This window comes from Eurosta solidaginis, chromosome 2 (genome assembly GCF_040869045.1).
Source record: "Eurosta solidaginis isolate ZX-2024a chromosome 2, ASM4086904v1, whole genome shotgun sequence".
NCBI lineage: Eukaryota > Metazoa > Arthropoda > Insecta > Diptera > Tephritidae > Eurosta > Eurosta solidaginis.
In genome coordinates this window covers 183,791,527-183,805,932 of record NC_090320.1, presented here as the reverse complement: position 1 = coordinate 183,805,932, position 14,406 = coordinate 183,791,527, and the positions used below count along the sequence as shown (strand labels likewise).

At 37.7% G+C, this 14,406-nt stretch overlaps 1 protein-coding gene across 32 annotated transcripts in view; it reads left to right on the top strand.

Moving 5' to 3' along the window:
• The window catches only part of Tmtc2 (Transmembrane O-mannosyltransferase targeting cadherins 2), a 740,743-nt gene that overhangs the window by 633,190 nt on the left and 93,147 nt on the right, over window positions 1–14,406 (top strand). For all 32 annotated transcript variants that reach the window (XR_010949712.1, XM_067766547.1, XM_067766560.1 and 29 more), the window contains 2 exons: window positions 17–1,316; window positions 6,521–6,635. Coding sequence is in view for 31 of the 32 variants with exons in the window: in XM_067766547.1 (XP_067622648.1) it covers window positions 17–1,316; window positions 6,521–6,635 (1,415 nt within the window). In the remaining variant the exon portion in view is untranslated. The remainder of the gene's footprint in view (window positions 1–16; window positions 1,317–6,520; window positions 6,636–14,406) is intronic.

Below are 14,406 nucleotides of genomic sequence, written 5' to 3'. Positions count from 1 at the left end.
TAACATTTCTTTCCAGCATCGCAAGCGAACCCTTTACATACTGGGCGCATCTTTGTCCTGCATTATTTATTGGCGCCTGCAAGTTCTTCCTCGCCCACAAACTGCCTTCTCAACAGCTGACAATCCTATCGCAAAAATGCCTTCAATGTGGACACGTTTCCTCACCTTTCTTTACCTACCCGTATTCAATTTTCGTTTAATGCTAAACCCACAGATATTAAGTTTTGACTGGGGAATGGACGCGATACCGCGTATTAATTCACTAAGTGATGAGCGTAACTTACTCAGTTTTTCCTTTTATGGCACACTTATTACCCTAACCCTAAAAAGTGTTAAATACCTTTGGAAGCGTCGCATGGAGCGTCTTGTAAGAGAGCAAATTTATGCGCAGCAGCAACAATATCGGCTGCGTAAGTCGCGATCTAAAAAAAAATATCGAGTACCTTTAACTGCAGTTACTCTGGATTCAAATTCGCAATATAGCCTATTGGATGCAACAACACTAAGCTGTGCACCATACACAGAAAAAAATTCGACGCTCTCCTTGCAGCCTCAAACTCTAACACACGCGTCGCAGTTAAGGTGTGCTTGTCATGACTGCAAGCAAGAGCTGAGTTTTCCCCAACACACCGCTTCATGTTGTGCCCTGAATAACAATAACAACTTACATTGGACCAATAATAACGTGTTTACCGATTGCTGTTGCCATCAGTTATTTCAGTCTTCCAGTACCGCTCCCCAAATGCTAGCCTTGGCTTTGAGGAAAGCTTTAACAGTGGTAGTCCCACGCTCATCGCGTAGTAGTAGTCGATGTAGCAATAGTACAACGGCAAGTAACAACAGCTCCAGTAGTAATACTTCCAGCAGCAACAGCAGCGCTTGCAGCAGCACTTCTACTTCAAAGGCCGAAAACCATTATCTAAAGCGGCATACAACTGATACACCACAATTACTGACACCGCAATCACCACGTGCAGCTCAACAGACCAATAATGCTTGCGTTATATTAATGGCCATGTCTTTTCTGACACTGCCGTTTCTGCCCGCCTCTAACTTATTTTTCTACGTTGGGTTTGTGGTAGCCGAACGGCTGTTATATTTACCCAGCGTCGGCTATTGTCTTTTGGCAGGTTATGGCGTTGGAAAATTAATGGAGCGAGTGCGTTCGCCAGCAGATCGTAAACGAAAGATAGCGCTCATACTTGGCCTTAGCTTACTACTTAGTGTGCTTGGTGTACGTACAGTACAGCGTAACACAGATTGGTATGATGAGGAGAGTCTTTTTCGGAGCGCTGTACAAGTGAACCCACCAAAAGGTAAATAGAATTTGAACACACAAATATGTATATATCTACCGCAAAGTATCTGCTATAACTTTTTTGCCTGCCACATTTGAAGCAGTCATGTCATTTAAGGCTGTGTAACTCTGTGAGGTGTTCAGTTCGAAGTCTTGCCATATCCAAACCGCGCTTGATGGCAGACTTAAAAAAATCCGTTTTAAACCTCTAGAAAAGCGTCGTAGAATTTTCAAACGAAGATTTTGTTGCAATGAAGTCCAGTGGCTTAGTGGGGTTTTCTTGCGCCCGGGCCAAAATATAATTTTGGGATATATTTCGATAAAAAGTTCTGTTCCATCGAAATCTGTATTATAAAATTCACCCAAGTTCTTACAATTTCTTTGTAAGTCGTTATTATCCTTGTTTAACAAATTTCCAACGTCTAAGAGAAATCCAAATTCAAAGTTAAGTTCTTTTAGTCGTGGTGTAAATCTTGTACTTATTTCTTGTTGGAGGTGATCGAGAACACTTTTCATAACGCGAGAAATTTCAAATTCTGCGGAAAGACCAACATCTCCAGCCGATTCTCCGAGCATTTTGCGCCGCCTTCTTACACGTTTTACTATATCAATATCCCATTTTTCACAAAGAGACATCGCTTATGATTTAAGATCATGATACGCTTCTGTAAAATTCATCCCCGGATTTTGTAATCTGAACTGCACACGATTAATCCTCCTTAAGATTTTATACCAGAAATGAACTGATATTAGGAAACTAAAATTGGGTATATTTTGCAACACAATTGTAGCTTCGCTTATAGTGTCACTTGTGGTGTTAGTGTCCTCTGCTAATGTTCTAATTGTTCTACTACATTCTCTAACACATCGACGATAACGCTAACCGCTTGTATTCTGGCGCTCCGTCGTGTTTCAGATTCACGTTTGACAGTTTTTGTTAAAGCATTTTTTAGTAATTCCCATCGTAACGTTGAACGTGAGAAAAAGAGATATACGCTTTTAATCATTCCACAACCTATCGCAAGTGTTCCGGATATATGCATGCATTTTTTTATATAGAAATTTTTTTCCAGGAATCAATATTTTCCAGAAATCAGTTATTATAAAAATACAAGTTATCAAGGAAGGTCTGCTTTGCGGACGATTTGGCGCCCCCTGTGAGTAGCGCCCGGTGCAAAATTGAAATTTAACTGACATTTCATAGCTAATGTTCAAATTTTTACACCTTTTTCAGTAATGTCGAGAAAAGAGAATTACACACCTGAGCAGGTTTCCCTCATAAAAAAATTTGATTGCTGATGGCAAAACTTGTGCAAAATATTGCAGCGAATTTTAGAAGCTCTTGATTATTTTGCACCTTCTGTTATTGTTCGAATCGCTAAACTCAAATGTTCCGTATAGCAAAATGTTCTTTATTTACAACTCTACTGTACTAATAATTCAGTTAAAATAAAACTGATTGATTATTCCTCAGGTCGCGCTTCTTTTATATTCTTAGTTGCCTCTTTCACCTATTTTTCCTACGGTTTAGAATTTTCATGAACACCCTTTTTGAACAGCTGCTTATTTATTTCTCATTTCTGTATCTAATATTCACGTTTGTCTCCTAGTTACATATATATGTGTATATGTTTAACAACTTCTGCTCTTAGGTGATGATTACATGATATGTGACTGTTTCTCTTTCTTCTTGGCTGCTAGCTACTGACTTGTTGACCCGTTTTACGGCGTTGTATGGGCCTTCCCAGTTACACTGAAACTTCGGGGACAAACCTTTCTTTCGTTGTAGGTTGTATAACAGCACCAAATCTCCTTCCAGAAAACCTTCTAAATTAATTGCTTTGTTGTATCTGGCTTTCATCTTGTCACTCATAATCCTAGAACGTTATCTTACAAGATCATGTATTTCTTCCTTCAGGACACCAGTGAATTTCCTAGTATTTCTTTCAAGTCAGCTGGCAGTCGAAGATCATTGCCAAAAAATACCTTTGCGTGAGCTTTGTCCATTGCCTCATGCATTGCCGATCGGCAAGCCATCAAGAATAATGATATGTGTGTACCCCACTCTTTATGGAACTTGTCCACTAATTTCCTTAATTTATATTGAATCGGTGCACCTTACCATCGGACTGAGGATGCAATGCAGTTGTCCGAGTTTTTCGAATGCCTAATACCTTACACATGTCTTGGAACGCAAACGAACGAAAGTAACTTAGGTTAAGTTAGGTGGTAGCTGCCCTAATAAGGGAAGCTCACTTGGACAACATGAAGGTCCGTTGTGATACCACATGCTATAAAATAACAGTAACATAGATATAGATACTTAGAGAATCGTTGGGTAGCAACGATAAAGGTGCGAATGAGACCGATCTCAACTTTGGATAAATCCTCGGGAGATCCAAGTGAGTCGCGACCGAAGCACTTTCGCCTAGTTCTGACCAAATCAAAGTAACTTACTTCCTTTTAAAATAGTTAACACTTTTTGTGGCTAGTTTCAGACCAGAACGAGCTGTTCTCTGGAAATCCTTCTGCATTTTTTTACATGTCACTCCAAGTTCTTTCCCAATAGGATGCTGTCGTCTAGGTACACCAAGCATGTTTGCAATGTAGTGCTTTCAGTACTTGATCTATAAGTCTCGAACGTAGCTTGTGTATTTCATAGTCCAAAGGGCATTTCCGTAAATTGCCAAAGACCATCTCTGACCTTGCTGTTTTCTCCTTGTATTCCTTGCCTCCACTTACCAGTAGCCACTTATTAAATCCAGCGTAGGAAACCATTTTGTTGCAGATAGCGTCCTTTCCGAGAACCTGGGTGTCCTCCCCAGTGGCAGTGCGCAATCTTGCTCCATGCAATGGTCTTATATTCTTATTGACTAAATAAGATCGAATGATGGAATGAGATGCACCCGTATCTACAGTCAGTACACATTCCTTTCCATCCACATGTCCTCCGACAATAAGATTGCTCGACCTTCTTCCGATTTGTGAGATAGAGATTATGGGGCATTCAATTGCAGGAGCCAGCTCTAGCACCTTACGGCTGGCTGGTATCTACAATCTACTTAGATATTTGATGTTGATAGCACAGTAGCAAAGAGTATATATTTGTTAAGAGGCGTCACTCGATACTTTGTTGTTGCCAAAGCAACCCTGTCATGTCGAATGTGATTCTCAAGGAAGTTTTGTTTAGTTTTTTTTAATTGAATCCTATATAGTTATGCGGTAAAGTGACTTTGCATAATTACGATTTTTGGAAAGAGAATTAATTAATTAATTTAATACAATCAGTAAAATAAACACAAACACCCCACGAAAATGTATATGACAGTAGCACAGAGGTTCGTATGTATTTCCGCTATGAAGCACAACTCGTTTTGTAGCGAGTTATTTAACCACTGCCGCGAGTCTTCAATAATTGCCGCTAGATGGGCCTAACTCTCCTTTGTATGCCTATCCTAGTTGCACACAAGCATACATACAAGTGAATATAATCGTTGTAAAAAGGAATTGATTTAGCCATGTCCGTCCGTTCGTCCGCCCGGTCATGATAACTTGAGTAAATATTTAGATATCTTATTGAAATTTGGTGTATGGGTCAATCTCTCATCGCTATTTAAAATTTGCGAAATAAAATGATAACCACGCCTACTTTTTATATATACAACATTTTGGAAAACACACAAGATTTTGACCGCAGCTGTAAATGCATGTTAGGGTGGGCAAAAAAAATGTCCCTTTTATTGTTAAAATTAAATTTATTTTTAACTTTTTAGTTCGAAATTATTAAAAACCGTGGTTTTTAGTTTTTTAAACAATATTTATTTTTAATTTGAATTTATGCAATAGAGAAAATACACAGCGACTATCAACATGTCCAACTCGGTATGGACGGCTAAGCAAGGAATTGATGGACGATAGTAAGACATACAACACAGTTAATCTTTTATATAAAATAAGGCATTTTAACTGACTTAGTCCATTTTTACTGAAAATATTTCCTGTTAAAAGGCAAACATGTGCACTAAATTTTTCGTCGAGTTATGGCTCCAGAAACGTTGGGAAATGCATTGTAAGAAAGGGGCAGTTCCACGCCCATTTTTCAAAATTTTAATTTTTTCCTATTTCTTGTTATAATGGCACAAAATACTATTTTTCGCTAAGATTTAACTTGATATTTTTGCCTGCGACCCTTTTTAAAGTCATTTATATAAAAGGGTGCGTGCTCCTTAATCAATCTCATCCATTTTTACTAGAAATATTTCCTGCTATAAGGAAAATATGTGTACCCGATTTTGTGACGATATGTAAATTTTTATGGCTCCCGAAACATTGAATATTGCTTAGGCAAAAAAGGGGAGGTGCCACACTCATTTTCAAAAATTTTAGTGTTTTCCAATGAAATACCATTGATATAAAGCCCTTTTTGCAAAGATATAGCTTATTTTATTCGTCCACGACTCTTTTAAAAATCTTGTATATAAAAGTGGGCGTGGTCCTTAACAGATTTCGTTAATTTTTCTTCAAAGCATTCCTTATAGTAAAGGCAATTCTGCCGAATTTTGTTACGATAGGTTTAACGATTTTTGATTTATGATTAATAATATTTGTAAAATTGATGTTTTCACAAGTGGGCGGTGCCACGGCCATTTAAAAAAAAAATTTCTTATTTTTAGCCAGAGTCTCAATATCAGTCCGCACGTCAAATTTCAAACGTTTAGGTGTATTATTTACTAAATAATCAGGTTTTTTTGTGTTTTCCAAAACGTTATATATATAAAAAGTGGGCATGGTTATCATCCGATTTCGCTTATTTTCAATACCGATCTATTCTGGGTTCAGATAAGCTCGTGTACCAAATTTGGTGAAGATATCTCAATATTTACTCAAGTATCGTGTTAACGGACAGACAGACGGACGTACGGACGGACATGGCTCAATCAAATTTTTTTCGATGCTGATGATTTTGATATATGGAAGTCTATATTTATCTCGATTCCTTTATACCTGTACAACCAACCCTTATCCAATCAAAGTTATAAAATACCCTGTGTACAAGTACAACTGGGTATACAAATATAACTATGGCCGAGAAGTTTTAGACCCATGCTTTTTTTCGCCCGCCAATGCATATGTACTACATATGTATGTATATAAATGTGTAAATAAAAAGTTTTAAAAATACAGCATTGAATTAATATATTTTGTATGCAATTTGTCTTACAGCTTTAGGTAACCTAGGAAGTGTACTTAGCTCACAAGGCCGTTATGCAGAGGCCCAGGAAGCGCTGAAGGAGGCTATTAAATATAGACCAAACATGGCGGATGTTCACTTTAACTTGTAAGTATTTGACCTTTAGTTTTATACAAAAACAAAGACCCAAAAAAAATTAATACACTTCTGGTATATACTGCCAGCTGTGTGTATTACAGGTTTATACCGCCACCGATTTTTTCCATTTTCCTGTCACCGAAGACAAATACCTTAAATATCAGCGCGGCGTTTTATACATTTTGTACTCTTCTGAAATGATTTATTTATTCCTTGGGGTGTATACCCATAATTGTAGCCTATCTAAACCAAGGTCAACATCACCTTCGCGTTACGACTCTCATTAAAAATAGGAATATGTCGGCACATATATTTACTGATCGCCGCTCCCTACCTCCGGTCGCTTGCGGTCAAGTATCCTCAGGGTAGCCATTAAATATATATTTAGTGGTGAGCTTATGTAATAAGGCAACAACCTAGCTAGGCCACTCCGTCATGATTTGTTTAAGGACTGGCTAATCACCATAAGGTACGGCTGCAAGCGGGTGCCTGGATTGGATCAAGCGGCTTGCTATAGAAACGCGTATCATTATTTCGTTCGAACGAAAATCGACACTGATATTGGCGCCAGGCCGAAACCGGCTTGTCTCCAAACCAATTTTAACAAGGGATGACGGTAAAATCGTTCCAATATACATCGGCAACGTTAAGATTGAACGCAACAAGAAAAGGGAAGCGGTACGTCTTCTAAGCATAAAACAAGCGGAGGCGCAAAGGTGTGAGCGCGGGGAGCTTAAACTGCTAGCCACCAGGAATAGCGCCGGTAAATTTTATTAAAAAATTGGGCGATCTATGTCCGAGTTTTCGAAGATTTTTCAATTATAAATGTTTTTTTTTTTTTTCAAGCGATTTGATTTGTCGTTGAGAGTGGGAAGTAAATAAAATATACGTCTTTCTTATATATCACAAAAACTTGATCAGAAGATCCCCCAAAAGCTCTTGACAGTTGAATTCATGATGTGTTACTAATGTTACCAAGTCATTATTATTAAAATATGTCTGGAGATATAATAGCAGGCGGCCTAGATCCAGAAGATTCTGATCCGATCGAGCCTTTTTGATATATTCTAAATTACAATACTTAACTGTATCATTCCTCTTATCTTAGTGGTCTGACTTTTAGGGCAAAACAACAACAGTGAGTTACATTTTTTGTGACTATATTTAGAATTCCATTATTTTAGCGAAGTTTTCACATAAATAAGGTTTAATACGAAAGTTTTGGTGTTCTTGTTGCAGGAATGACAAAAACATTTCTCGAAAGTCTTCAGTAGCGCTGCACAGGCGAAAATCCTTGTTTGGTATGACGTGAACACAAATAGTTTGTTTTAACAAAGATCTGTTTATATATTTTTTTTTTTTTTTGGAACAAATTAAACATACATAACTATATAATGGAAACATCAACAATATGCACATAATAGTTTAGCACGGCCTTACTTATGGATTCCAGCACCAAAAATACCCAAATGATAAATGTAATTAAATCCAGTAAATGTGCATCGATATTCACCTACTGGTTTATGTGGAAAAAAATAAATAAAACTACCATATTTTACTCCTGAAAAATGCAAAAACCAATACTTTTTCGGGGACAACATTAGTGAAAATTTTTCAGACAGCTGAATGACAGAAAAAAGAAGAATTTAGAGCGAGACAATTGACGGCTTACTTCACCTGGTTATACCACCATGGTGTGGAAGGGAAAAAAAAAAATTTAGGTACATTTGTTTTTTGAGTACAAAAACAAAAACATTTAAACAGCAATATATGTATCGGCACTCTGATGCTTGTGAGTCTACCCAGCCTGTAGTAGCAATATAGGAGTATTATATATATGGCTATGACTGCTTTAGGCTCTGTACTTGTTCAGAGCAAAAATAAGTACCTCCAGAGCAGTATAGCATTTTCGATCACTGGTAATAAGTAGGTTACTGCTCATATATAATACTTCTTTATTGGCAGTAACATATCTTCTCAAGATATGAAAACTCTAATTTGATTTCCAAGTATACCAACACCGTTTAAACAAATTTAAGTGCTGATAGTTTTTAAAGCAGCTATGGCTTATAAATAAAAATGGAAGTGTTCGTGTTTATGTGTGTCCTATAGGCGTAGAAAAATCTCAACCGATCTTCACAAAGGCTAGGTTTACGTTTCATTTTGTTGAAAGTTCTAATCTATTTTCCCAAACTCTTGACAATTAAGAACACTTACTCTATATATATCTGTATAGAGTTTCGGAAAAGTGGGCGGTGCCGCGGACATATGTTTGGGTATATATGTGTGTAATTTATAAGACTTATTTTGTACATCTCGAGGAATATTCGATATCGCGTTGGTAAAATGTATGTTTGGCAAAGAAAAGTATTCTCCCTATTATAAATAAAAGTGAATATGCCTCCAAAGTACTTAACCTATCTTGAGAAAAATTGCACAGTAATTTGACGCGGTCACCGGTATTTTTCTGGCTTCAAAAAGGCTTGAAAAAATGAGAGGTATCAGCCCCTACTACGACATATTTAAATTCGCTTTATCTCGTATTCAATATTTGGTATAGTGATTCCAAATATTAAAATGAGTTATATATATGGCATAGGTGGAGGGAGTAGAAATGAAAGTGGAAGTAGTAGTAATAGTTGAAGTGGAGGTGGGAATAAGTGAGAGCGAAACAAAAATTTTTTATTCGCAATATCTCCGTAATTACTTTAAGGGGGTTTTCCATATTTGAGGTAATTTAGGTGGAAGCAATATAAGGAGTGGAAGTGTCAATGGGCTGTATCCGAGTAATTATATTAAAGGCGTACCTAATACTTGGTATATATGTATGTACGTTCTATATGTGGATTCCATATAAAAGATTATTTAGGTGGAAGAGGTAGATGGCGTGGAAGTGGGAATAAGAGTGAGATTGAAACAAAAATGTAAGTTTGCAATATCTCTGTTGTTATTTGAAGGGGGTATCTACACTGAAAGGAAAAGACTAGCAAAATCAACAGAAATACGGGTAAATTCAACCGAAATTTCTGTCAGTTTTTATCCATCGCAACAAGATGTTGAATCAACTGCGCACAAATCGTTGATTTGTAATTGACCGTTTTAGTAGTCAAATGAACAAAAAAATGTTGCGATAAAAAAAATGTTAGGCGCGATAACCTCCGAAGAGATCTAAGGCCGAGCTTCTCTTCCGATTTGCGTCGTGCTCCTTTTTAATTTTTCCTACAAATTTACGGGACGGGACCTACTTGTTTTATGCCGACTTCGATCGGCATCTGCGAGGCAGATGAGTTTTCACTGAGAGCTTTTCATGGCAGAAATACACTCGGAGTGCTTGCCAAACACTGCCGAGGGGCAACTCCGCTTAGAAAAATTGTCTTCTAATTGAAAAACTTTATTTCTAAAATTTTTATGTTGCTTTGCCCGGGGTGTGAACTCAGGGCATTCGGTGTGGTAGGTATCACGGTGTGGTACCATCACACCACGGTGGCAATTACTAACCGAACTTCAATTGGGCGCACATCAAACATGCTGGCACACATTAAACATTATACACTTTATTATTTTGTTTTATTAAACAAACTTTCACCAAATTTTATATTTTATAATTTATTTGATTTATAGTTTTGAACTTAGCTTTGCAAATAGAAATGGAAATAGTAGTCACAAAACTGTTTCTCAATTCTTTCAGTTGCAGCTCAGCTCATTCTCAATTTCTTCTCTTGCATGTAGTTGCCACACTTGATTGTTTCGAACTAAACTTTTAGTATAAATGTTTGACATACCATTTTAAACAGAAAACTTTTTTTAAGTTATAGAAAAGTAAAGAATCAAATCGCAGGAAGGTAATTCACCACTGGAGTAACTTTACATGTAATTCGGCAAGTTTAATTTTCGTAACACTTTAAGTTGAAACAATTCCAAAACAACTCAAACTTTTATGTTGTCGGAAACATGAACATTAAAAAAAGGATGTTTTTTTATCTTATTAGATACGTTCGCGTAAGTGAAAATTCGTAAAACCTTGAAGAAAATGTTACTAACTTTGGAAAAATGCTGTTCGTTCAAACAAAACGTTTGCAACAAGAGGGCGCAATTTTGCATTTCGCTTGGAGGAGAAGTTGCAAAATTGTACCCGATAAATAGGTGTCCCGGTATCTCATAATTTTTTGTACAGTAAATTTTAAAAATGGTTTTTCGTTTTGTATAGATAACTGAAAAGCTAGTTTTTGTTGTTTTCCCATTTTGTGTGTTTTTTCGATTTGTTGGCTTTGCTTATTTTGGTATTTTTTTTAACAAGTGACACTATCGTCATAGGTGCAAAGTAGAGAGCGCAGTTTCTCTTTGAAATTTGCTCATGTATTGACTGTTGATCGCTGTTGAAATGACCAGTGAGATCAGTTGTGTTAAAAAAAAAATAAATAAGATTGATTAGGAATCTGTCAATTTTACAGAATTTTGTTAACTTAAGAGCGGCATTTTCTCTTCTGTTGAAATGACTAAACTAATTTGTTCGCTTGACAAAGAACTCGGTCGAATTAACCGTAATTCGATCAATTTCACCGAATCTCCGTTAAGTCAAGAACAACATAACAGATTTGTTGATTTTGCTAGCACCATTTCTTTCAGTGTAATATTTGACATATAGTTTCATCATTTGAGGTCATTTAGGTGGGAGGGGGCCATCCACGGGACTTTTGACTCCGCAAGTTTGCCAATTATTAGCTACAATTTTGTAATTAAACAAGTAAGGAAGGCTAAGTTCGGGTGTAACCGAACATTACATACTCAGTTGAGAGCTATGGAGACAAAATAAGGGAAAATCACCATGTAGGAAAATGAACGTCGGGTAACCCTGTAATGTGTCTCTATGACATGCGTATCAAATGGCAGGTATTAAAGAGTATTTTAAGAGGGAGTGGCCATAGTTCTATAGGTGGACACCTTTTCGAGATATCGCCATAAAGGTGGACCAGGGCTGACTCTAGAATTTGTTTGTACGATATGGGTATTAAATGAAAGGTGGTAATGAGTATCTTAAAACGGAGTCGGGCTTAGTTCTATAGGTGCACGCCTTTTCGAGATATCGCCATAGAGGTGGACCAGGGGTGACTCTGGAATTTATTTGTACGATATGGGTATCAAATGAAAGCTGTTAATGAGTATTTTAAAAGGAAGTGGGCCTTAGTTCTATAGGTGGACGCCTTTTCGGGATATCGTTATAAAGGTGGACCAGGGGTGACTCTAGAATTTGTTTGTACGATATGGGTATCAAATGAAAGGTGTTAATGAGTATTTTAAAAGGGAGTGGGCCTTAGTTCTATAGGTGGACGCCTTTTCGGGATATCGTTATAAAGGTCGACCAGGGGTGACTCTAGAATTAGTTTGTACGATATGGGTACCAAATAAATGGTGTTAATGAGTATTTTAAAAGGGAGTGGGCCTTAGTTCTATGGGTGGACGCCTTTTCGAGATATTGCCATAAAGGTGGACTAGGGGTGACTCTAGAATTAATTTGGACTTAGTTCTATGGGTGGACGCCTTTTCGAGATATCGCCATAAAGGTGGACCAGGGATGACTCTTGAATGCGTTTGTACAATATTGGTATCAAATTAAAGGTGTTAATGAGTATTTTAAAAGGGAGTGGGCCTTAGTTCTATAGGTGGACGCCTTTTCGGGATATCGTTATAAAGGTAGACCAGGGGTGACTCTAGAATTAGTTTGTACGATATGGGTACCAAATAAATGGTGTTAATAAGTATTTTAAAAGGGAGTGGGCCTTAGTTCTATAGGTGGACGCCTTTTCGGGATATCGTTATAAAGGTGGACCAGGGGTGACTCTAGAATTAGTTTGTACGATATGGGTACCAAATAAATGGTGTTAATGAGTATTTTACAAGGGAGTGGGCCTTAGTTCTATAGGTGGACGCCTTTTCGGGATATCGTTATAAAGGTGGACCAGGGGTGACTCTAGAATTTGTTTGTACGATATGGGTATCAAATGAAAGGTGGTAATGAGTATCTTAAAACGGAGTCGGGCTTAGTTCTATAGGTGCACGCCTTTTCGAGATATCGTCATAAAGGTGGACCAGGGATGACTCTTGAATGCGTTTGTACAATATTGGTATCAAATTAAAGGTGTTAATGAGTATTTTAAAAGGGAGTGGGCCTTAGTTCTATAGGTGGACGCCTTTTCGGGATATCGTTATAAAGGTAGACCAGGGGTGACTCTAGAATTAGTTTGTACGATATGGGTACCAAATAAATGGTGTTAATGAGTATTTTAAAAGGGAGTGGGCCTTAGTTCTATAGGTGGACGCCTTTTCGGGATATCGTTATAAAGGTGGACCAGGGGTGACTCTAGAATTAGTTTGTACGATATTGGTACCAAATAAATGGTGTTAATGAGTATTTTACAAGGGAGTGGGCCTTAGTTCTATAGGTGGACGCCTTTTCGGGATATCGTTATAAAGGTGGACCAGGGGTGACTCTAGAATTAGTTTGTACGATATGGGTACCAAATAAATGGTGTTAATGAGTATTTTACAAGGGAGTGGGCCTTAGTTCTATAGGTGGACGCCTTTTCGGGATATCGTTATAAAGGTGGACCAGGGGTGACTCTAGAATTTGTTTGTACGATATGGGTATCAAATGAAAGGTGTTAATGAGTATTTTAAAAGGGAGTGGGCCTTAGTTCTATAGGTGGACGCCTTTTCGGGATATCGTTATAAAGGTGGACCAGGGGTGACTCTAGAATTAATTTGTACGATATGGGTATCAAATGAAAGGTGTTAATGAGTATTTTAAAAGTGAGTGGGCCTTAGTTCTATGGGTGGACGCCTTTTCGAGATATCGCCATAAAGGTGGACCAGGGATGACTCTAGAATTTGTTTGTACAATATGGGTATCAAATGAAAGGTGTTAATGAGTATTTTAAAAGGGAGTGGGCCTTAGTTCTATAGGTGGACGCCTTTTCGAAATATCGCCATAAAGGTGACCAGGGGTGACTCTAGAATTAATTTGTACGATATGGGTATCAAATGAAAGGTGTTAATGAGTATTTTAAAAGTGAGTGGGCCTTAGTTCTATGGGTGGACGCCTTTTCGATATATCGCCATAAAGGTGGACCAGGGATGACTCTAGAATTTGTTTGTACAATATGGGTATCAAATGAAAGGTGTTAATGAGTATTTTAAAAGGGAGTGGGCCTTAGTTCTATAGGTGGACGCCTTTTCGGAATATCGCCATAAAGGTGACCAGGGGTGACTCTAGAATTAATTTGTACGATATGGGTATCAAATGAAAGGTGTTAATGAGTATTTTAAAAGTGAGTGGGCCTTAGTTCTATGGGTGGACGCCTTTTCGAGATATCGCCATAAAGGTGGACCAGGGATGACTCTAGAATTTGTTTGTACAATATGGGTATCAAATGAAAGGTGTTAATGAGTATTTTAAAAGGGAGTGGGCCTTAGTTCTATAGGTGGACGCCTTTTCGAGATATCGCCATAAAGGTGGACCAGGGGTGACTTTAGAATTTTTTTACGATATGGGTATCAAATGAAAGGTGTTAACGAGTATTTTAAAAGGGAGTGGGCCTTAATTCTATAGGTGGACGCCTTTTCGGGATATCGTTATAAAGGTGGACCAGGGTTGACTCTAGAATGCGTTTGTACATTATGGGTATCAAACGAAAGGTGATAATGAGTATTTTAAAAGGGAGTGGGCCTTAGTTCTATAGGTGGACGCCTTTTCCATATATCGCCATAAAGGTGGACCAGGGGT